This window comes from Heloderma suspectum, chromosome Z (assembly GCF_057233095.1).
Source record: "Heloderma suspectum isolate Gila_16-S chromosome Z, 16-S_ref, whole genome shotgun sequence".
Classification (NCBI taxonomy): Eukaryota; Metazoa; Chordata; class Lepidosauria; order Squamata; family Helodermatidae; genus Heloderma; species Heloderma suspectum.
Window position 1 is genome coordinate 3,867,156 of NC_139476.1, and position 24,286 is coordinate 3,891,441.

The 24,286-nt window shown below is 48.9% G+C and overlaps 1 protein-coding gene across 1 annotated transcript; it reads left to right on the plus strand.

The window, feature by feature from the left end:
* Window positions 1-2,653: 2,653 nt before the first annotated feature.
* Window positions 2,654-18,811, plus strand: YJU2 (YJU2 splicing factor homolog). The gene is made up of 8 exons (XM_084826245.1): window positions 2,654-2,712; window positions 4,862-4,962; window positions 6,543-6,687; window positions 7,745-7,879; window positions 10,254-10,435; window positions 11,354-11,474; window positions 16,408-16,567; window positions 17,396-18,811. Exons 1-8 carry the CDS (start codon window positions 2,689-2,691, stop codon window positions 17,524-17,526), a joined length of 999 nt encoding a protein of 332 aa, XP_084682371.1. The 5' UTR covers window positions 2,654-2,688; the 3' UTR covers window positions 17,527-18,811.
* The last annotated feature ends 5,475 nt before the right edge of the window (window positions 18,812-24,286 follow it).

Here is a 24,286-nt window from a genome sequence, read left to right on the forward strand (position 1 = left end):
TAGCCAGGAGCAAGGCTGAGGTGGTTTATGCAGGAGCTCAGCCTGTGTGTGTGTGTGTGTGTGTGTATTGGGGGCGCGGGGATACAAATTCTTCTGGGGTGTTTTGCATTGTAGAATCGAGACCTCCCTGATTTTACCTACAGTCCCCCACGATGCCTGCATTGGGTTGCAAGGTTTTCTGAGGCTCAGGAGGTCATGCCTGGGAATTCAAAAGATCCTTGGTTGATAGTGGAATTGGCTCCCTAGAGAGCTTTGCCTGGCGCCTACGTTTTTACTCCTTCTGGTGCCAGGTGAAGACCTTTGTATTCTCCCAGTATTTTTGCTGTTTAGCTTCCTCATCTTTTAGCTCCGGTGTTTTAAATCTATATTTTAAATATCACCATTGCTGCTAGGCTTTATTCTGGTTGTACTGTTATATTGTGGTTTTAAGCATTCAGATTTTATATTGTTTTATGCTGCACTTTGTGGTTTTAATTTTTGTGAACTGCCCAGAGAGTTTTGGCTATTAGGCAGTATAGAAATGAAATGAATTATATATATATATATATATATATATATATAAATAAAATAGTGTCTGAGAGGGATTTCACCCTGGGGCCTTGACAGACCTGCAGGTTGTTGCTAGGCATGAAAAAAAAATCAGGGCCAAGGTTCATAGGATACAAATCTGCATAAAATCTGTGTATGCTGATTTCTATCTACATATGCAAATTTAGAAATATTTCCTAGGATTTATTTAAATTTCACAGGAGGGAAAGTCAGCCAATTAATTTCCTATCCATATCTATCTCAAATAGAATAAGCTCTTCAACTAATTTGCACCCTGACTCAAATCATCCCAAACCAATGAGAAAAAAAGTTTTTTCTAAGCTTAATTGCCATGCGGGCAAAGATCCTGAGAAAGAGGCAACCCCCCTCAAACCTTAAGCCAATCCTGGTCTCACTTTAGCATTACAAGGGAAACACAGGGCTGGGTTTTCCCTGATGGTCAGGATTTAGTGTTGACTGAGCATGCTCAGTCCTCATTGGGTTGTTTGTTTCTTATTTCCCTCATTATATTTTTTCCCTAAAGTTTTGTGATACTTCTGCAAACCTTGAGGTTCCCCCCAAGCCCTGTTGATATTTCCCTCGTGTGTGTGTGTGTGTGTGTGTGTGTCTATGGTGCTGCTTTTGCTATGTAAGGATTGGCACTCACACCTGAACATCAGAAATAGCGGGATCGATGAAACTTGCTTAATTTTTGCCAATACAACGTCTGTGTTTGCTAAGTGAGAATGAGTGGGTTTTCCTCAAGTTTGCCCCAAGACATGACTGGTGTGTGATGCAAGAGACTGAAAAATTGCACCTGTAATTAAAGCTTCCTATTTGTCTCATGTTCCTTTCTGACTCAGCGGCCTGGTCTGCACATGCAGCAGGAAGGAGCAGTCGAACGGACGTTGTTGCTTCAGGCTGACGTTAAAAACCAGAGCACAACGGCAAATGAAAGCCTTGAGTTTAAAAAACACACACCAAAAATCTCAGTACGAATAGAAAGCTGACTCATGAGGGAGAAATGTCTTCTCTCCCGGCTGTGCTAGTTGCAATGAAAATTAAAACTTGCAATGAAGTTTTAATTTTTTTTAATTTCGTGAGGGAAAGAACTAGGAAAAGAACTGCCCCTCCTGCCAACACAGCCTTGCAACGGGGGGGGGGGGGGGAGGGAGGCAGTCTGCCAAATAAGAAATTATATCATACAAGGACTCCCCATCTGTGGGGGCCGCTGCTGCAGCAGGTGGTTACGGTGAGGCTGCGGTGCCTCGCCCTTTAAAGCAACCTGGTGGTCCCCTTGCGGTGCTGTACTGCAATCTGCATCGCACCCAGGACGATGGGAGTTGCAGTGCAACACATCTGGAGAGCCAGGTTGGGAAAGGCGGCAGTCTAAAGAACACCCCGGGGGCGCCTCACACTTAGATGCGTGCGCGTGCAGAAGCGCTTCTCTCTCTTGCAGGGGGGAAGAAGTCCGCAGCTCTCAGGGGCACCGTGCTCTTGGTTTCTCTCCTTTCCGAAAGGCTTTTCTCGTTTGAGGATGAACTTTGCACATGCTCAGAGGCACTCAGCCCGGGAATTGTTTTAAGGAGCTCACTTCCACTTTTTCTTGGGGGGGGAAGGAGAGAAGGGGCAGATAAACTCTGTACATGCTCGGGGCATTTCACCCTCGGGCCATTTGGGGGGAGAGGGTACTTTTCTTTCCTATTAGGGAGAAAGGAGCTTGGGGGAAGGAGATTGTCTTTCCTATGACGGGGGAAAGCAGTGCTCAGAGGCACTCCCTCCATGGATTCTATTTTATTCGAAGTACTTGCCCCTCTCTCGTTTCGGTGGGGAGGAACTCTGCCCATGCTCAGAGGCACCTCAACGAGTTTTTTTTCCCCCTCGCCCCGGAACCATCGGCGCGAGGGCTCCTGTTGCACCGACGGACCACTTTTAGGCGAGGACGCGCGCCCTGACGCGCGCCCTGCGGAAGGCGGCTACCGCCTCTGGGGCGGGGCTTGCCCTTGACTGACGCTCGCCGCAACCAGTGGAGCGTCGCAGCCGCCGATAGACCGCCATGAAGACCAATAGGGTCTTCCAATAGCATCCAATAGCAGGGGAGGAGGCGGGCCCGAGCCGGCGGGCCAATCCCGGAAGCGGAGAGGAGAGTGAGGAGGCAAAATGTCGGAGAGAAAAGTCTTAAATGTTAGTGAAAGCGAGCGGGGCGAAGCAGCGGGGGCCGGCGGGAGGCTGTGGGGCCGGCGGGAGGCTGTGGGGCCGGCCCGCGTCCTTGGTGGTTTTCTGGGGAAACTTCCGGTGGGGACAGCGGTCTACCCTACAGGGCTGTTGTGAAGACGAAATGGGGGCCGGCGCTGGGGGAGGTGGACGCCCTCCTGGGATGAAGGGCGATCAGATAAATAAATAAATAAATAAGCGAGCAGCGAGCACAGCTTTGCCCGGCCTGGCGCCCGCCAGGCGTGCCAGCACTACAGCCCCCATCATCCCCAGCCAGCTGCGCTGCGTTGAGGCCACAGCTGTGCCACGATGTGCCGGGACCCGGTGCTCCCCAGACGCCGCTGGGGCTACCACCCCCGTCTTCGGGGATGATGGAGGCTGTAGTCCCAGCGCGCCGGGAGGGCGCCAGGCTGGGAGGAGCGGGGTTAGGGTAGCGCTCTGCCGGACCACGGCCTTCCCCAACCTGGTGTCCCTCCACCTGTTTTGGACTGCAGCTCCCGGCATTCCTGGCCGTGCCGGCTGGGGCGGATGGGGGCTGAGGCGCAAGACCTCCGAAGGGCGCCAAGCTGGGGAAGGCTAGGTTATGGGGAGGGCAGGGAGGAAGTGGGGGGCTTTTGTGAGGTTAGGTAGGGGAGCTAGAGAGAGCTGGCACGTGGCTATCGCTGGGAAGCTTCACATGGGGGCAGAGGTGACCTCACAGGGCTGTTGTGAGGATAACATAGGGCCAGGTGGAGTGTGGAGGGTGGACAAAGCTACATGTGCCTCCTAACTCCTAGGGTAAAAAATGCAATAATAACTGGTTAGGCTGCGGCTAGTGTGGGGCTGGCATCGGTTTATGTGGACGTGGGATTAGGGGGGCGGTTTAACTCGGTGCTAGATCACATGCTTTGGATGGATAAGATCCTAGGTGACCCATAGATCCTAGATTCAAACCCTAAGTCCGAAAGTTGTTGTTGTTGTTGTTCAGTCGTGTCCGACTCTTCGTGACCCCATGGACCACAGCACGCCAGGCCTTCTTGTCCTGCGCTGTCTCCCGGAGCGTGCTCAAGTTCATATTCATTGCGTCGGTGATGCTATCTAGCCATCTCATCCTCTGCCGTCCCCTTCTCCTTTTGCCTTCAGTCTTTCCCAGCATCAGGGTCTTTTCCAGAGAGTTTTCTCTTCGCATTAGGTGGCCAAAATGTTTGAGCTTCAGCTTCAGGATCTGTCCTTCCAGTGAGCAGTCAGGGTTGATTTCCTTTAGGATGGTCTGATTTGACCTCCTTGCAGTCCAGGGGACTCGTAAGAGTCTTCTCCAGCACCACAGTTCGAAAGCATCAATTCTTCGGCGCTCAGCCTTCCTTATAGTCTGGCTCTCACATCCATACATTACTACTGGGAAAACCATAGCTTTGATTAGACGGACCTTTGTCGGCAAGGTGATGTCTCTGCTTCTTACTGTGCTGTCTATGTGTGCCATAGCTTTCCTGCCAAGGAGCAAGCGTCTTTTAGTTTCATGGCTACAGTCACCGTCTGTGGTGATCTTGGAGCCCAAGAAAGCAAAATCTGTCACTGCTTCCATTTCTTCCCCTTCTATATGCTAAATGTATGTAAGGTAACAGTGATGTAGGTTATATTCCACCTTTCCTCAAAGGAGCTCTAGGTTTTGCATAGCGTTCTCCCCCCGCTCCCTTCCATTTCACCCTTACAGCAATCCTGTGAGGTTAGGCTGGGAGATGACAGTGGACCCAAGCTCACTGAGGGAGGTTCATGGCTGAGTGAGGATTTGAACCTGGGCCTCTGACACCCTAACCAAGACCCTGTACTGGCTAGACAGACCTGTGGTCCAGCCTGGTCTGTGGCAGTTTCGTGTGCCTCAATGGATCACATAGGGCAGGAACTGGAAGACCTTGGAATAGATATGACGGCCATGACCTGAGAACAAGAAGCAGATTAGCAAGAGCGGCTGATGAAATGGAGGGGTTCACACTGCACCATGGTTGAGAACTTTTGGCAATGCCGGGATCGGCATGAGGATGCCACTAGGTTACACAGTTGGTGTCCGTATTGCGGGAGAAAGCATGCTGCATGTGTGAAATGGCTTATGCTTTCAACTGACCCATCTCTCCTTGCATCCTAGAAATACTACCCCCCGGACTTCGATCCCTCTAAAATCCCCAAGCTTAAACTCCCAAAGGACCGGCAGTATGTGGTTCGGCTGATGGCTCCTTTTAACATGCGGTAAGAGAAGGAATCCTCGGATCTGTGTTAGACCCATTTCTCTCTTGAGAAATTCCAGAGTTTACTAAGTCAGTTATATCCCTGGATCCTGTGGGGAGGGGCGGGGGGCAGCTGGGATTTTAGTTTTGTTTATCTGTTTGGCTGGGTAGAGAAGAAACATATGGATCCCCTCAAATTTGTTGCTGTTGCCTCTTAGGAATTTAAATACATTCTCAGCTCTGGTTTCTAAACTTTTGTGAAGTTCATTGGTTGCGTGGTCTTTCATGCTACCTTTCCCCACATCTAAAAATTTGTTACCGAAAAAAGTGATGAGTCCTTTTTATCCATACCATTTTAAAAGCCAATGCCCTTCCTTGAAGCTTCAGCATAAGGTATGTGTATGGGGGAATATATGGATGAGTAAAATGATACTGCTCGATGCAGATGTTCTTATGATGTTCTTTTCACCACTGTATTGAAGAACTTCTTTTGAGGAAAATGTTTTTACTTTGTTTTTCTTAGAGGCCCAATTCATGTGATCATATCTCAGCTTCTTAAGCCAAGATATGTAGGAGCCTTTTGCTTTTTCGCCAAGTCCCTTTGCTCTTCCCTTAGCCATGATTAAACCAGGATTCTTCTAATTAACTATAGTTTCCTGTTTCATCTGAGCTGGAAACACAGTTTGATATCGGTTTAATATCATGGCTTGTTTTGAAGCTGGTAACCAGAGTTTCCCAGTTTGGATGAAACAGGCAACTATGGTTAATTAAATACTTTGTAGTTTAATCAGGGGAGCCTCGTGTGGCGCAGAGTGGTAGGCGGCAGTATTGCAGCCGAAACTCTCCCCACGACCTGAGTTCGATCCCAGCGGAAGCCGGGTATAGGGTAGCTGGCTCAGGTTGACTCAGCCTTCCATCCTTCCGAGGTCGGTAAAATGAGTACCCAGCTTGCTGGGGGAAAGGTAGTCACGACTGGGGAAGGCAATGGCAAACCACCCGCTATAGTCTGCCATGAAAACGCCAGCAAAAGCGGCGTCCCTCTAGGGGTCAGTAATGACCCGGTGCTTGCACAGGAGGAACCTTTCCTTTCCTTCCTTTAATCAGGGCTTGTGACAAAGGGGCTATGTATGTTGGAAAAAACCCTAAAGTTTTCTAGCCATTGTAAAAAGAATGGAAAAATGACAGTCCCCACCCTTGGGCTTACTGTTAAAAGATGCAACACAAAAAGAAAACGGTATGGGGAGGGATGAAGAAAAGAAGCAAATCCAGGTGCCGAAACTTTCCTGTTTTATAATGACCAAGCAGAATGGCTGTTGAGAAGGCAATTCAGAGAGGAAGAGGTGGACACAAATAGCCTTTGGTCCCAAGCCAAGCTGATGAAGTGAGCTATACTGTCTCATCTCTTCCTCGGATGCAGCCAAGTGCAGTTAGCTATGTGTCGTTTTCCGCACATGCATTTTGAGAAAGACTTGGGAGAGGGACATTGACCTGAAAGTGAGACAGAGTTGGCCATACCAAGTGGCATTGACGTGGAACTTGAAGCCCCGTTCTCAGGGTCTGTAGATTACAAGAAGTTAACAGTTGCTGTCTAAAACCTTACAGGTGCAAGACGTGTGGCGAGTACATCTACAAAGGCAAAAAATTCAACGCCCGGAAGGAGACGGTCCAGAATGAATCGTACCTGGGGCTTCCCATCTTCCGGTTTTACATCAAATGTACCCGTTGTCTTGCAGAAATCACCTTCAAGGTTAAAGCTCTTTTGGTCCCCCCCCCCCCCCCCAGTGCTGTTGACAGCAAATAATTAAAAACACAATCTGATGCAATATATCAGCCTTCCTCAACCTAGTGCTCTCCAAGGGTCAGGAATGCTTGGGGGTTGGAGTCCAAAACATCTGAAGGGCACTGAAGGGATTAGGGAAGGCTGCAATAAAAGAATAACAACAAAACAAGAAACTACCACCGTTAAAATGAGAGATAAATTATGATGTAAAAATCCTGTCCAGAGTGGCAGTGGGACTGTTTATTAATGGACAAGCTCACAGGAACAACATTAGAGGCCTTGCAAAACAGGAAACATTTTATGCACTGTGGTACCTGTCATTTAGATATGTAAATCATACATCCAAGACCAAAGATCTCTCTCCCTCCCTCAGATCCTTACAAGATAATTACACTTAGAAGGTTTTGTGACTCTGTAACCCCACCCTGCATCCTAACTACCTTGGCTGTATTTGATTAACCGTCTTTCTTAAATCATTTTGGCTGTGTTTAGCTTGTGTTTGCAGAATGCTGGAAAAATCTGTATAAAAAATAAAATGTTTTTTTAATTTTAATTTTAGTTTTGGATGTTTAAAAAAAAAACATCCAAAACTAAACTTTAGCAACAGCTTGGCCAAATAAAAGGTGATAGTTTGTGACTGAAAGATAGAAAGAACATAACAACATGTTGCTGAATCAGACCACCTAAACGGGATATTATTGTAGAATTCAGGAAAAGTACAGAAAGGAGCAAGTAAGGGTGCAATCTTATGCAGGTTTAGACAGAAAAAGCTGGCTGGGGAATGCTGGGAGTTGTAGGACTTTTTTCTGTCTAAACCTGCATAGGATTGTGCCCTAAAATGATCAAGGGGCTGGAGCAACTCCCCTATGAGGGAAGGTTACAGCAGTTTGGATTGTTTGGCTCAGAAAGGAGGAGAGTGAGGGGAGACATGATGCCTGGTGTAGAGAAAGTGGATAGGCAGACATTTTTGCCCTTCTCTCATAATACTCTAATAGTTCTCTCTTGTTTCCCTTGCCCACCTCAGACAGACCCGGAGAACACAGACTATGCCATGGAGCACGGGGCTACTCGGAACTTCCAAGCTGAGAAGCTGCTGGAGGAAGAGGAGAAGCGGTTGCAGAAAGAGAGAGAAGACGAAGAGCTTAACAACCCAATGAAGGTTTGCCACTGGTCCATCCCTGCGTATGGATCGTCTGTCTTATGTTCTTCCAAACAGATTTGGGGAGAGCGGGAACTGGAACCTCATGATAGCTGTGTTTCCACACACACAAAAACACACACAACACCAACCAGGTCATATTTTCTAGATTTCATCATTCCAAGGGTTTGGGGTGGGTAATAATCTGGACAGAGGTGCTAAGTGCAGAATTTAGCTTCTTGAAAATCTTACATTGGTGGTTTATTTATTTTATTATTTATTGAAGAGATTTTTAACCTGCATTTCAGGGCACACTGCCCTCACAAGGCGGCTTACACTACAACAAAAACATGACCATATAAATTACAATAAAACACATGCAGCAGCAGCAGTTAATGCTTTTAAAGCTGCAAATGCAGACTGGAATAAAAATGTCTTCAGGCGTTGTTTTTTTGAAAGTCTGCAGTGATGAGGCAATATGCACCACCCTGGGAGGGAGTTTCAAACTGGTGGGAGCTACCACTTAAAAAGCCCTCTCCTTAGCACCTGCCAGCCTACTGACTCTTGCTGGTGGATCAGAGATTAGACCTCTGACATGATCTTAAAACTTGGGCAGGCTCATACAGGTGTAGGCGGTGCACACGTACACAAATATATTAACAGAGACACATGCAAAGTTCATTTTGGAAAGAGAACTCGAATGCACCCTGGCTTGACAGTAGTACGTGTGAAAAGCATCTTGGAGTTATAGTCAATCGCAAGCTGAATATGAGCCAACAGTGTGATGTTGCTGCAAAAAAAGGCAAATGCAATTTTAGGTCGCATCAATAGAAGTGTAGTTTCTAAATCACAGGAAGTAATAGTTCTGCTCTACATTGTGCTGGTCAGACCTCACCTCGAATACTGTGTCCAGTTCTGAAAGATTCAGATAAATTGGAATGAGTTCAGAGAAAGGCTAGAAACTAGAAACTAGTTGGAAACTAGAAACTAAGTCCTATGAGAAAAGATTGAAGATTGGTTATGTTTAGCCTTGAGAAGAGAAGACTGAGGGGGGTTATGAGAGCACTTTTCAAGTCTCTAAAGGGTTGTCACTCAGAAGAGGGCTGCAACCTGTTCTCTGTCATTCAAGAATGGGGGCACAAAATAACGGGCTTAAGTTGCAGGAAGGCAAATTTCAGTGGAACACCAGGAAAACCTTCCTGAGGGACAGAACAGTCAGACAGCGGAACCCACTGCCTCAGGAGGTGGTGGGCTCTTCGTTGCTGGACGTATTCAAGCAGAGACTGGAAATCCACGTGTCAGGGATGCTTTAAACGGGATTCAGGCACTGTGCAGGGTGCTGGACTCGACGGCCTAAAGGGGCGCTTCCAATGCTATGGTACCTCTGCCTGGGGCTTACTCCCAGATAAGTGCATAGCATGGATGGGGAACGTGTGACCCTCCAGATGTTGTTGAGCTGCAACTCCCATCATCCCTCACCATTGGCTATGCTGGGCTATGGGGGTGCAAGCTACACACAACATCTGGAGGGCCACAAGTTCTCCACCTGTGGCATATAGGACTGCAGCCTAAAATCAGCATTAAAAGAGACAAAAATAAAGCAAATTAGAAATAGAAGAGATTAAAAGGCCTGGGGAAATAAAGAAACCTTTGCCTGGTACCAAAATGACATCAAAGTAGCAGCCAGGTGAGCCCTCTGGAGGGAGCATCCCATAGCTGGGGTGCCACCACTGAAAACGTCTTTCCCCCAGTAGCCACCCGCTGCACCTCATCCAGCGAGAGCACCTGGGGAAGCCTTAGAAGATCTCAAGGGCTAGTCACCACATGTGGGAACAAGTGATTTTTCGGGTGCCCTGGTCCTAAGCCACAAAGGGCTTTAAAGGTAAAATCCTTCAGGGTTTAGAATAGACTTGAAAGTACGTGTGTGCGTTGTTTGGTAAACTACTAGAAGCTGTTTTTGGGCCAGGCAGAAGGAACTGCATAGGGCAACAGAAGCCAAGCCCCTTGGCCCTCAGTAGAACCATAAGAATTTTGGAGTTCGACGGGAATTTGGAGATTACTTTGTCCACTCCCCTGCTCAAGGCAGGAATCTTGCAACCACAGCATCCCTGACAGAGGGCCGCCCAGCCTCTGCTTAAATACCTCCACGGCCTCTTGAGGTAGCCTGTCCCACTATCGAACAGCTCTGACCCTCAGGAAGTGTCTCCTAATGTCTAACCGCTTCCCTGGATTTTCCCACCCATTGGCTTTGGGAGCAGCCCAGAGCCGGAGCTGTCATTAGTGGGTCGAAATTGCAAGAAGCAGACATCCTTAAGTTGCTTCCTTAATTCTCCCCCCGCCACACCCTTGCCCTGGTGCCGCCCCAGTCCTCAGGCATTTCTGCTTGACTTGTCAGGTTCTGGAGAACAGAACCAAAGACTCCAAGCTCGAGATGGAAGTCCTGGAGAACCTGCAGGAGCTGAAGGATCTGAACCAGCGCCAGGCCCATGTGGACTTTGAATCCATGCTGCAGCAGTACAAGGATTATGAGGAGCAGCAGAAACAGCGGGAGTTGGAGGAGGATGAACAGGAGATGAAGTGAGGATCTGTGGGGTTCACTCTGGCCAGTTACTGACACCCTCCAACACATCCTGAGTTGCCCTGGCATGCCGGCGGGTGGTGGTGGTAGCGGCCTTTATTTTTATTAATGTAGAATCACTCCCCATCTTTCTCCTCTAAAGAACCCAGAGTGGCTTTATTTATCCTGCTTTTTGGACAAAACTGCCCTCCCCCTGCAAGTCACAGCAGTTTAGAATCCAATTTGCAACTATGCCGGCAGGTGTTTTATGTGAACTAAAATAAGACACATGATCCCTGCTTACAAAGGGCAAGGTGCAGAAGGCAAAGGGAATGGAAGGGCAAGGTGGAGGAGGGAGGTCAGGCATTTACGCCCATCTGGTCTCAAGTTGGCTTTCCCTCGCTGGTCTTCTTGCTGGAGAGGAGGCGATGGGTCTGTCCCCTCACTTCTGCAGTTGCACCAATGTCTTGAGCCAGTAAAGGCAGTTTGTCTCGTCTAACCCAGATAGCTTTTGTGGGCTGCAGCCCACCTCCTGGGATGTGTGAAACGGTCTTCTCAATCAGAAGGGTGCAGAGCTCCAGGTGTTTTGGCCTACAACTCCCACCCTCGGTCACCATTGGATATGCTGGTAAGGGCTGATGGGACTCGAAGGCCGAAACATCTGGAGAGCTGCAACTTTCCCACCCATGGTGTAGAGGGAAGGGAGAAAAACACACACAAAACAGTGAGGTCAGAAGGAAAGGAAATGCAAAAGATACCGTTTGTAAAGGGGGAGAAAAAAATCAGCTAATCAAATTCAGTGGCAGGTAGAGGAAAATGGAAATACATTTTTTAAAAAAAATGGAGTGGTGTTACAGCTGCACATCCCTGGGGGCAGTGCTAACCTTCATGGAGGCAGGGACTCCCATCCGCTGTGCTCTCTTCTCTCTCTTTCCCAGAGCTATGCTGGAGAAAGCCCAAAGCCGGAGGTTGCTGGAAGACTCAGATTCAGATGATGAACCTGCCCCAGTCCCTGCAAAATCCTTTGCGAAAGCAAAGCCGACGGACATCCTGCAGGAGGTATGCAGTGAGGCTGGAATATAATCAAAGAGTTCCCCTTTCGCTGTGGAGAGGGGGCTGTCCCATCACAGCGAGGCCCTTCCTTAGGATGGGGGCTGCCCTGTGAGACCCCCAACAGAACCCTACCATGGTTCTTGTTTCCTTTGTGTCATTAGCGATATATTCACACTTGGGACTGTTATCCTGCGTGCGTGGATTGTATCAGATTTGTTTGTTTGTTTATTCCATTTCTGTACTGCCCAGTAGTTGAAGCTCTCTGGGCAATTCACAACAACTAAAACCACAAAATGCACCATAAATGCAATATAAAATGTAAAAGCTGAAAACTACAGTATAAAAGTATAAACCACGAAAAAGCCTAGAAGCAATGCAGAGATTTAAAATATAACAATAGTTTTAAAAGAACAGAGCTAAAAGACTAAAATGCCTGGGAAAATAAGAAGGTCTTCACCTGGTGCCAGAAAGAGGCACCAGGCGAGCCTCTCTGGGAAGCTTATTCCACAGCTGGGGTGGCACAGCAGAAAATCATAGAATCATAGAATAGTAGGGTTGGAAGGGGCCTACAAGGCCATCGAGTCCAACCCCCTGCTCAATGCAGGAATCCAAGTCAGAGCATCCCTGACAAATGGCTGTCCAGCCTCGTCTTGAAGGCCTCCAGTGTGGGAGAGCCCACCACCTCCCCAGGTAATTGGTTCCATTGCCGTATTGCTCTGACACTCAGGAAGTTTTTCCTGATGTTCAGTCGGAATCTGGCTTCCTGTAACTTGAGCCCATTATTCCGTGTCCTGCACTCTGGGATGATCAAGAAGAGATCCTGGCCTTCTTCTCTGTGACAACCTTTCAAGTACTTGAAGAGTGCTATCATATCTCCCCTCAGTCTTCTCTTCTCAAGGCTAAACATGCCCAGTTCTTTCAGTCTCTCTTCATAGGGCTTTGTTTCCAGTCCCCTGATCATCTTTGTTGCCCTCCTTTGAACCCTCTCCAGCTTGTCTGCATCCTTCTTAAAGTGTGGTGCCCAGAACTGGACACAGTACTCCAGATGAGGCCTAACCAGTGCTGAGTAGAGGGGAACTAGTACTTCCCGGGATTTGGAAGCGATGCTTCTATGAATGCAGCCCAAAATAGCATTTGCCTTTTTTGCAGCCACATCACACTGTTGGCTCATATTCAGCTTGTGATCGACGACAATTCCAAGATCCTTCTCGCTCGTAGTGTGGTTGAGCCACGTATCCCCCATCTTGTAACTGTGCATTTGGTTTCTTTTTCCTAGGTGCAGAACTTGGCATTTGTCCCTATTAAATGCCATTCTGTTGTTTTCTGCCCAGCACTCCAGTCTATCCAGATCACTTTGAATTTTGTTTCTGTCTTCCAAAGTATTAGCTATCCCTCCCAATTTTGTGTCATCTGCAAATTTGATCAGCATTCCCTGCACCTCCTCCTCCAAGTCATTAATAAAAATGTTGAAGAGCACTGGGCCCAGGACTGAGCCCTGCGGTACCCCACTCGTTACCTCTCCCCAGCTTGAGAAGGTCCCATTGATAAGCACTCTTTGAGTCCGATTCTGTAGCCAACTGTGGATCCACCGGATCGTTGTTTCATCTAGCCCACTTCGAGCTAGTTTGCTCATCAGGATATCATGGGGCACTTTGTCGAAAGCTTTGCTGAAGTTGAGGTATATGATGTCTACAGCATTCCCACGGTCTACAAGGGAGGTGACTTGATCAAAAAATGAGATCAGATTTGTCTGGCAGGACTTGTTTTTGACAAATCCATGTTGGCTTCGAGTAATCACGGCATTGTTGTCAAGGTGCTTCCAGATGGATTGCTTTATGATCTGCTCCAGAATTTTCCCAGGGATTGATGTCAGACTGACTGGTCTGTAGTTCCCAGGTTCCTCCTTTTTACCCTTTTTGAAGATAGGGACAACGTTAGCCCTCCTCCAGTCATCTGGCACTTCCCCTGTCCTCCATGATTTCTCAAAGAGAATAGACAGCGGTTCTGAGAGTTCTTCTGCCAGTTCCTTTATGACTCTAGGATGCAGTTCATCTGGCCCTGGAGATTTGAACTCATTCAAAGTAATGAGGTGTTCCTTGACCATATGCCTGTCGATCTCAAGCTGCAATCCTGCCCCTTCAGCCTGTACTTCGCCTTTGCCAGGGGGGTCATAGACCCTCTTTTGGGAGAAGACTGAGCCAAAGTAGGAATTGAGCACCTCTGCCTTTTCTTTGTCCTCTGTTATCATTTTGCCATCCTTATTTAATAGCTGAACAACCATTTCTTTCCTCTGCCTTTTACTATGCACGTAGCTGAAGAAAGCCTTTTTGTTGTTTTTAGCATCCCTCGCTAACCTCACCTCGTTCTCCGCTTTAGCCTTCCTGACGCCATCCCTGCAATTCTGTGCTACCTGCCTGTACTCTTCCTTTGTTACTTGGCCTTCTTTCCACTTCCTATATGTGTCCTTTTTTGTTTTCAGGTCATCCCTAAGCTTTTTGTGAAGCCACATTGGCTTCTTCTGTTGTCTTCCACCTTTTCTTCTTGTTGGAATTGTTTGTGATTGTGCATTGAGAATTTCCTTTTTTAAAAGTTCCCACCCATCTTGGACTCCTTTTCTCGCTAGCATTGCTTGCCATGGGACCTTACTGATCATTGTTCTGAGTTTATTAACTCAGGCCCTCTTCTTAATAGCCACCCAGCTCACTTCCTCTTTGGTGGAGGTTCCCGGAGAAGGACCGCTGAAGACATTCTTAGGGTCTGGGCAGGCACATACGGGAGGAGGTGATCCTTCAGATAACCTGGCCCCAAGCTGTTTAGGGCTTTGAATGTTAATACCAGCACTTTGAATTGGGCCTGGAGATGGACTGGCAGCCAGTGCAGATGGGAAAGTACTCTCATAATATGATCATGTTGGCCAGTCCCTGTTAACAATCTTGTTGCCCTGTTTTGGACCAGCTGAAGTTTCCGGACCGTTTCAAAGGCAGACCCATGTATGATGCATCGCAGTAATCCAATGCTTACTTTCCATTCAGGGAAGGTTCTTCCATCCAGCAGAGGCTTCCTTGAATTGAAGGGGGAGGGAGACAGTTTCCTCTTTTCCAGTACTCATCCACCACCACATCTGCTCCAGACAATTCCTCCAGAACAGCACGTGTGTGTGTGTGTGTGTGTGTGTGTGTAGCAGGACAAAGGGGGAATTGGTGAATTCCCTCTTCCGTTCACGGATGCTTCCACCAAATCCAAGAACCTTCCATGAATGGACGGACAGCATTGGATACAACCCATTGTGTAGACTGCAGCTCTGATGGGAATTTACTTCCGATCTTGGATGTGCCATCTTGGTGTTCGGCCAGAGGTGGGAAACCTATAGCTCTCCCTCCAGATACTGGCCTCCAGACTGCATGGCTTACTGCCAGGGATAACGGGAGTTGTAGTCCATCAACATCTGGAGGGCCATACCCTCCCCACCTCTGTTTAGGCTGTGTTTACATCAGCAAGAAGCAAACAGCTAGTTACTCCTCTTGGTGGGTATTGAGGAGAGTCTGTGCAGCACTGTGTATATTCCATGATTCTCCAGGTGGGTAAAAATCTATGACACACACACACTCACACACACACACTTAAAAAATTCTTAAAAAGATAAGTCACATTTTTTTAATTTACTTTTAAATTGTAGATACTACGTTTCTCCTAAAAACAATAGCTTGTGGAGCAGTCCTAACTCCCAGATCCTCTGGCAGGCAGGGGTTAGGCTGAGTAAAGGGAGGAGAGGGGAGCTGCCCAACTCCTTGTAGTGTAGGCAGCAGGCAAGCAGTTGCCTGCCAGACTGCCACCCCCTCCTTTATATCCACCTCAGCCTGAGCCAGTGGCCTTTCAGGCCTTTCAGGACACACCTGGGGCACAGAAGTAAGGGTTCAAGACCCTCCATTTCAAGCCCCAAGCCTAAAACTGAACAGTAGTAAGACCAAATGGATTCACTGACATGCTGGGATAAACAAGAGGGCCACATCTGTCCCAGCAGACTAGTTCCACCTGTGGAAAGCTCAGCTGGCTCAAATCTACCCCTAGTGGTAGGCCTTGAAACAGGTTATTCTGAGGCTGAGAATCCAGTGGGTCTAAAGCCAACCCCCCAAGAGGCTGCAAGATCGGCCCTCTCAACTTCGACAGCCCGGAGCTGTGTAATTAGTTTCCCCTATTGTTTTCAGTGGTATCTTTTTTTTTTAAGGCTCTGCAGCCGACCCATGGGGAAAAGGGCAAGGTTTGGGCACTTCTGCGGGCCGGCGGTTGCCCTCCCCTAGCAAATCATATGCAGGTCATATAGCCTGGTTTTTCTTGGCAAAGAATTTGCATTTTGCTTGTGTGCAGGATTTTAATCTTTAGCATGGAAGGTGGCACTGCTCTTCCTTCTGTATGGCTCACAGCCTGTTTGCCTACAGGCCATATGACGTGACAAAGCTGCTTTCTGCCGAGTCTGATTTAGCTCAGTATCCTGACTGGCAGCGGCTCTCCAGGGCTTTCATTCAGGGGATCCTTCCCAGCCCTACCTGGGATTGAACCCGGGACCTTCCGCATGCAAGGTGAGGTGAGCTACAGACTTTCCTCAAAGGGGTGTGGGGGGTGGGAGACTGCAATTTGTGCAGACCACAGTTGCAGAGTCAGAATAGCAGCTCTTGGAGTTGATAACCTTTAAAGAAACCCTGGAGTTTGAAAAAACCTTTAACCTTTAAAACCTTCAAACTTTAAAGCCTTCAGACTTTTAAACCTTCGGACTTTTAAACCTTCAGACTTTAAAGTTTGAAGAAACTGTAAAGAAACCCTGCAATTTGTGCAGACCGCAGTTGTAGAGTCAGAATAGCGGCTCTCGAGAGTCGATAACCTTTAAAGAAACCCTGGTTCTGCACATGAAACCTGTTTGCTTCTTCCCCTGGCCCTGTTTCAGGATCCGGAGCCGCAAGCAAAGAAGCTGAAGGTGGAAAGCTGGGAGAGGAGTGTGGGCAAGCTGTCTCACAAGGCCAAACTGTCAGGAATGGTTACCACCAAGAAGAAGCCGGCAAACGGAGCGGGAAGCCAGGATGCACCGTTGGGCCCAGGTGATGGAGGTAGGTTGGGTGGAAAGAAGGGGAAGAGAGAAGGAGAGTGGGAGACAGAGGAATGGCTGACATGTGCAGCTTTGTAATGGCTTAAAACTGCGCCACCTTGCAAGTCCCAGCTTAAGGCAGCTCTTGGCTGAAAAGGTTCAAGATGCAGCCTAGGGGCTGCGTAGATCAGAAGCTGTCATGTACTGTCAGATGACTTGTCTGTCTAGCCCAGTATTCTCTGTTCTGACTGGCGCTGGCTTTCCACAGTCTCAGGCAGAGGGTGAGAGAGAGGCTTTTTCCATGACCTAGTTCAGGGGTGGGGACTCCAGGCTTCAGAGCCAAATCCGTCCCTCCGGCACTCCCCAGAGGGCCACACTCCTTCTGTGCCTCCCCTTTCTCCCAACCATCATTCATTTGGTGGTTTTGTGCAGTTTCCCTGCCATTCTGAAAGGCTGAAATGCCTCTCCGAAGGCTCCCAAGAGGTTTGCCAGCCCTGCGCTTGCTGTTCCTTTAACTGGCAGTGCTGGGGATCAAACCTTCTGTATGCAAAGCAAAGTCCCTTTCTACTGGGCTGTACCTCGCCCTGAAAGGGCGTTAAGAAAAGACTGGAGAGGCACGTGGGACAGATCCTCTCTTCGGACAGAGTTTTGCTTTTCTCCGACTTTCCCAACCTCAGGTCCCCAGATGATGCTGGACTACAACCCCCATCTTTTCCCAGCCTGCAAGGCCTGTGGTGAGGATGATGGGATCTGTAGTCCAGCATCATGGGTCGGGAAAGGCTTGTCTAAACGATCTCCTTCCATCCGGTATGACTCTTCCGACCCTCACTTTGGTCCTGGCTGCTCCTAGGTGCTGGGGACACCACCTCCAGGGACACCATCTCTGGGGACGCAGCGCTGCCGTCTGGGTCGAGAACAGGGACTTCTTCCCTCAGCCTTCTGGGGGCGTACTCTGACAGCGATGACAGTAAAAGCGACTGATCATCCCTGGGCGAGGGAGCCGGTGACTCCAAGATTTGCCTGGTATTTTCTCAGTAAACGAACGCTGTATCGTGGAAGCCCTCTCTGCTGGAAGGCACTTTCCAGCCCTCCTGCCACACTTCGAACCCTCCGAGTCAGCTGCTTCCGTCCATGGAATGACTGCTGCGAAAACGGTGTTGCAGTGTTTCTTCAGATGCGACTGCTGCCTGTGTGGCTGGGTCCTCCACTGACGAACTTTCTTCCCTCCCCCTCCACAAGCCTTGACAACGAGTCAAACTCCTCCTGGGTTCCCACGGCAGTTTTCCTAGGGGGACAAAGAGCCGGCGACTGAGCGGCCCTCGCGGAGCCATCTTTCTTGGACAGTACTGAACCCCTGGGCCAGGCCTCTGGTTCAGAGCCTGTGAAAGACCAGAAGCGAGAAGTTCCCCTCTGGTCTACTCCATGACCTCACCTACCCACCCGGACCAACCAACACAGCTGCTGGGCTCGAAGTGGGGACGGGGCCCAAGACGCAGCTTGGCCAGTGAGCAGATAGATCTAGGCTGCTGCCCGTGCTGGCGGGAAGGGCAAATCCTCCCACTTTTCTCCTGCTTCCCCACCCCCACGACCGACACAAGAGCCCCCAGACTGGATAACCGTTGGAGATTCTCTGAGTTAACAGATTTGGGGTTCAGATTTATCGGGCATTTTATCGTCCGTCTCTGTCCATAGATCCATAGTTTTGGATTCAACAAAAAGTCCAGTCCATCTCTCATCCTCTGTCTCTTGTTTCTGTCTTCGTCTCTCTCTCTCTGTCTGTCTGTCCATCTCTCTCTCACACACAAACACACAGAATTTATCTGCTTGTTGTCTGATAGGGACTTAGGAAGAAGTGGGTGAGGAAAATTACCATATGTCTTCATGCACGTTGGTTTGCTTAAGAGTCTGGCTAGCTGGAAGCGGAAGCCTGTGGCCGGGCCTTTGTGCACTTGGTTTTTATTTACTCAGAAGTAGCCACTTGTAGAGGGTGGTGGGGCAATCGGGGTTGAAAATGTGGCGGTGGCAATAAGTTGATCCCCCCCCCCCCCCCGCCCTTGCAGGCCTCATCCAGATCTCTCCGTTGGCTGTTCTTAAGTAAACCCAAACCCAGCCCCAGAGGCCTGGCCGCATGCTCAGCCTTGCAGGTCTAGTGTAGCCCTCAGCGACTGCTGGGCTTGTGTCTGTCACAGGCTAGTCCCCCCTGGACTGCCCACGTCTGTCAAGCTACCTTCAGTGTAACTTAATAAAGGCTAGAGGCAAGACCGTGTTCCTTTTTTCCTCCCCACCTGTTTAAATTTATCACTTTGAACGTGAGAGTCCCCACTTTCCCTTACCTGGTGCCTTCCAGATGTCTTGGGACTGCAATTCCCGTAATTCCCAGCCAGCATGGTTGGGAGTTATGGAAGTTGTAGTCCCTATACATCTGGAGGGCACCAGGTTGGGGAAGGCTGATTTGGGTAAACAGACCATTGTAAGCTTATCTTTCAACAGAGAAGAAATATCTCCTCTTCCGCTTTCTCTGACCCATCCATTGGCCTCTGCTGCCTTGATAGATTCAGGTGACAGCAGGCGACTTGTGAAATCAGGCAGGCTTTCATTGGTCATCTAACCCTGCTTTGCTTCAAACTCAGCCGCCTTGTTGCCAGTCCTCCTGCAGCCTGCTGGAGGCATGTTGTGACAGGAAACTGAATCAGTGTGGTTTTTCTGGGCGTGGGGTGGTATGGCAGCTGGAGAGGCAGGCTGACTGAAGCTAATGGCCTGCAGTTCCTAATGCTACCCTCTGTTCCCCCGGAAAGCGCATCCTATTAGAGAAACCGGCATCCGTATCGCCACAGAAGCATCGGCAGAGTTCCCGGCCCATCTGTCTGCGTGTCAACCCATCTGTGGCCTTTCTGCCTCCCAGGGAACGCTTTGCCATGTACGGCACACGGAGTGATTAAGTTCAGAACAGAGGAGGACGGAGCCTGCCCTGGTTCTGGGTGAAACAATCTGGTTTTGTTTACGCAGAGACAAAGGAAAGATTCTTATTTAGGAAAGTGTGAGGTCAGAATTTTCTAGCATTTAATACAAGTGGGACCTGTAACAAAACTTTGCAGCATGGAGTGGTCCTGTTCCACTCAGCCAGGATATTCCATTACATTCCTTCCTCTCCCCAGGTTTTTCTTGTTTCTCCTAACCGTCAGCATTCTGTTGCCACTGATCACACTGGTGGGCTGGTTTTGAGTGTTCCCTCTTATTTCCCCTCCCACCAAACGTCCCCCCCCTTTTTTTTGTAAACCTTGGGTTTCCCCTGAGCCCTGCTGCTTGTGTGTGGCTGGTGCTGTTTTCTCTGCATAAGGATTGGCGCACTCAGAAATAATATCTAGGATTATTATCCTTTCTGAAGCTCAGTGTCAGGACACTTGAGTTGTTTCAGGTCTCAAATCTGTCAGAGCTTGAGTTGAGAGCATCCCCGAGGTTGGCGTTTCTAATTAATTAATTAATGTTTGCAAGATGCAGACAGATAAAAACCCTCCCAAGACAGCGTCTGACAGAAAGTATCAACACGTAAGCACAATACATTTTAAAAACGGAAGAAGCCCTTCCATAAAGTGAATGACCCATAAGCGCCAGGAATAACAATAGAACAACACATGCAGTCCAGTAAAAACAACAACAATGAAATCAATAAATAATTACAGCGAAAACTGCATCGCATATACAACAGTCCTGATAAAGTCCCGTGAGAGAAAGCCATAATAAACAAATGGCTCGTTAGGGCCTGGTTAAAGGGCTACCATTCTGCTGGCCCGATTCTTCTCACAGGTGCCCATGTCATATGACAGCCTCCCCACCCTGGTCTCCAGATGTTGTAGTACGCCTCTCATCAACCTAAGCCAGCATGGCCAATGTTTGGGGATGATGGAGATTGTTCAAAAAACAGCCCCATTCCCCAAGCATGGGTGAGGCTGATAATGGGTGAAGGGTGAAATGACAGGCCGTGGGAGCTAAATAAAACTGGTGGCTAAGATTTTGTGGTGATGAAGGTGAGGTACTCTGTACGTGCTCAGGGGTGCTCTTTCCCCCCTCCCTGTTATTTCCTTACTCTTTGAAGATGTTTTCCAGTACTTAAGAAATGAGACAGAGAAAGGAGAAAAGAAAAATTATCGAACTGGGACCCTGGCTTGTATTAAACGCTCTTCCCCCTGTTGTTTTCCTTGGAAACAGCCTTTTCCCCTCCATGCTGCTGGCCGGCCTCTGTATAAATGCTTTGCCAACAGGGTCTTTTTCTCCCCTGCCTCAGTGGTGAATTATGGCAAGAGCCAGCAAACCGTAACACTGGGAGATGAATCTCCATTAGGCGAGACAGGCACTCTGTTCCCCTGGGCTCTTCTCCAGCTTTCTCCGAGATGGTTCCCAACCTGGAGTTGGCGAGGAGGTGAAGCTGCCGACACAATGGCTTCAGCACAGCCTGGCTTTGTCTTTTGGCAGAGTTGGAGGTCACTGGGTGACGCTGAAAGCCATCACGTGCCATTTCTGTGAAGCCCCGTCATCAGTCAGTTAATGAAGTGTGCGGTAAAGTTACCCGGATTTTTTCTCTTTAAAAAAACAAACTCATTATTTGGATTTGGTGGAAAGCGCCGAGTGCCTGCAAGATGCTGCAATGACATGTTTTAAATAGGACAACAGCAGCAATGTGGGAGCTGCAATGAAATAGAGCTGGAAGGCGCCTCTGAGGTCATCTAGTCTGGCCCCCTGCCACTGCAGGAAATCCACTACTTAGAATCACAGCTTACTGCATCCCTGATGGCTCCAGTATGCCCCCCACCCGGAGCCTGGGACGGGGCTTTGTAGGGCTGTTAATGCCTCCCCAGGAGGGGGACACCTGTTCTCCCCCTGCCCCACTTTCTCCTGCTATACTAGATGGTACTAGACCAGGGGTGTTGAACCTCTTTCAGCCCTGGGGCTGCATTCCATTTAGGAGGCTCTCAGGGGCCGTGCTCCAGTGGTGGGTGGGACCAAAGGCAAACAGGGCGGGGCCAGAAATACCCGCATATTTGCGCTTTAAGCCCTTACTGCCAGTCACTAAGCCTGAGGGAGCATTTGAGAAAGGGGGAAAACTGCAAAAGCCAGGAAACCGCCAAACTATTGTGGCTGGGGAAAGGGGTGTGGCCCGAGGACTCCCAGCTGGGCTGGATTTGGCATCCAAGCTTGAGGTTCTGCAGCCCTGTACAAGAGGGCTTCCTGCTGGCAATCTGGGTATTTTAAAGCTCTGCAGTGGGGTGGGAGACCATTTTGGGGGAAAGGGGAAAACTATGTTTTTCTTCGCTTCTGAAAAATCCCTGTATCATTCCCCGACCCCTCCAGGATTTTTCCTGTAACCTGTTAAGGGCTTGAGCAGGTGAATGTCCTCTTCACGCCCCTCCATTCTTCCACACACGACACCTGAGTATTCCACACTTACTGGAAGCTCACAGGTTCTTGCCAGGCCATTTTTTTCCCCTTAAGCCTTCTAATTTACAAACATCTAGACTTTTACATGCCCAAGGATCCCCCCCAATACATAGAAATACCCCTATTTCGGGTGTGTGTATGCGTGGTGCCATTCGGCATTGGAACCGATTGGTGCCTCGATCAGAGGGAACGAGAAAGCCCCGAGTCAAAATGTGGTACGGAGTGCTTTTGCCAGCCAGGCCATCTTCAGGGAAATTCCGTTCCCCTTCCCCCTGTCTTCTGTTCCTGCTCATTTCACATCAGGCTGTTAGTTGTTTTTGGGGGGTGGGAGGCGGGGGGGGGGCAAAACTCTGCAGCAGGCAGGGTCAGAAGTGCTTTGCTCCTGGCTGCGGATGGTTCAGCCTGACAGCCGCCCATGTTGCCCAGCGAAGCATGGGGGTTGCAGAGAGGGAACAGCCAGGAACTCCTGGCCCCAGCCTCACCCCCATTCCTGCTCTCCTTTCTGGGGTGGCTGGTTTTCGGAGGGAGGCTAAGAGGGCTCTTCTTCCACACCTTGCCTCATGGCAGTGTAGGACGAATGGGCTGCGCCACAGATCCTGACCCACAGCAGCAATGAGCTCCACCCAAACAGCTGTGCCCAAAGAGGATGTGTGATCAGCATCCCAAAGATGGTGGTGCATAGAAGGTTGGGGGTCTAGAATGTTAGAGCAAGTTTAGATGGAGATCCAGAGATTTACATTGTCTCTTTTTGTGTCTCTCTCCTCCTCCTCCTCCTCCTCCTCCTCTTTCTCTTTTTTTCTCCTTCCCTTTTCTCTCCTTTGCCTTCCTCTTTCTCTCCTTTTCCTTTGTTTTCACTCTTCTCTCTCCTTTGCTTCCCCTTTCTCTCTTTTTCTCTGTTTCTCTCTCCTGCCTTTCTCTCTCTTCTTTTTCTCTCTCCCCTATTTTTCTTCTCTTTCTCTCTTCCTCCTCTCTCTCTCTCTCCTTCTCTTTCTCCATTCTCTCCTCCTCTTTCTCTCTCTTCGTCTTCCCTTTTCTCTCATTTTCCTTCACTTTCACTCTTTTTTCCTTTGCTTTCTCTTTTTCTCTGTCCTTTTCTCATTTTTCTCCTCTTTTTCTTTCCTTCTCCTTTCTCTTTCCCACTTCTTTTTCTTCTCTCTCTCCTCTCCTTCCCTTTCTCTCCTTCTCTTTCTCCTCTTCTCTCCTTCTCTTGTTTTCTCTCTCCTTCTCTTTCTCTGCTTCTCTGCTTCTCTTTCTCTGCTTCTTTCCTTCTCCCTCTCTTTTTCTCTCCTTTCTTTCTCCTAATTCTCTCTTTTCTCTCTTTCCTCCCTCCCATGCACCCTCTGAAAATTCTCTTCAGCTCTTCTGTGTCTGTAATGTGTTTTGCTATAATAATATCAAATTAAGAAACAATACGTGGCACAAATTAAACAGTCAGCGATTGCCGGGCAATGTTATTTTCTCATTTCCATTTGTAACCTGGGCCTTTTCATGACTCCCTGCCCCAGCTCCCGGTTACAAAGGTGTGTGTGCCTCTTTGGGCAGCTGTGGGATGCAAAGCAATAGCACGGCCCTTGGAGGTATGGCAAGGATATGTCCTGTCCCGTAAGCTGCTTTTGCCCATCCAAAAACAGAGGTGAATTTCTCTCTTGCAAAGACATTGACAAAACTAGTGCCACCTTAAGTCAAACATGCTTATTATGGCACAAACTTATGTGCTGCAACAGACTCTTGGGTTGTTTTTGCTGCAACAGGCAAACATGGCAAAGCTTCTGGAAACGGCTGGATCGGTCGACCCTAGTATTCTGGGTTGGCAAGATGGAGGCCAGTTTGGCTGTTGTGGCCAGGGTTGGATTTGACCTTTGGGTCCTGCAGTTGCCGATCTCTAGCCTGGGGAAAGCCACCTACGTTTTCCAGTTTGGACAGTGGGTGGCAGCACCTCGCTACGGCTGTGCCTTGTCGCTCAAAGTCACACTCCCATCTTTGATCCATGAGATTTTACCCTGCGTCTGTACAACGCGGCCTAAATAGAGCTCCTTTCCAAGCCGTTGGTCTGTTCAGGACAAACGTGTTAGCTGCGCTGCGTCTTGTCACCTTGCAGCTCTCTAACAGGCTCCTGGTCTGTTTCCGGGCCCATTTCAAAGTGGAGTGTTGACCCTACAGGGGTAGCAGCTAGGATACTGGATAGTGAAGGATGGAGAGGCAGCGTGGTTAGAGTGTCAGGCTCAGATGCGGGAGTCACAGGTTGAAATCCTGCACTCTGCTGTGAGGCTCACTAGGTGACCCCAGGCCAGTCACTAACTTTCAGTCT

Excerpts from the sequence above, each read along its gene's own strand:
- YJU2 (XM_084826245.1), top strand. The coding sequence starts at position 2,689 with ATGTCGGAGAGAAAAGTCTTAAAT. Across the intron at positions 6,688-7,744 it reads TTGCAGAAATCACCTTCAAG|ACAGACCCGGAGAACACAGA; the intron begins GTTAAAGCTCTT and ends TGCCCACCTCAG. Across the intron at positions 16,568-17,395 it reads GTTGGGCCCAGGTGATGGAG|GTGCTGGGGACACCACCTCC; the intron begins GTAGGTTGGGTG and ends GGCTGCTCCTAG.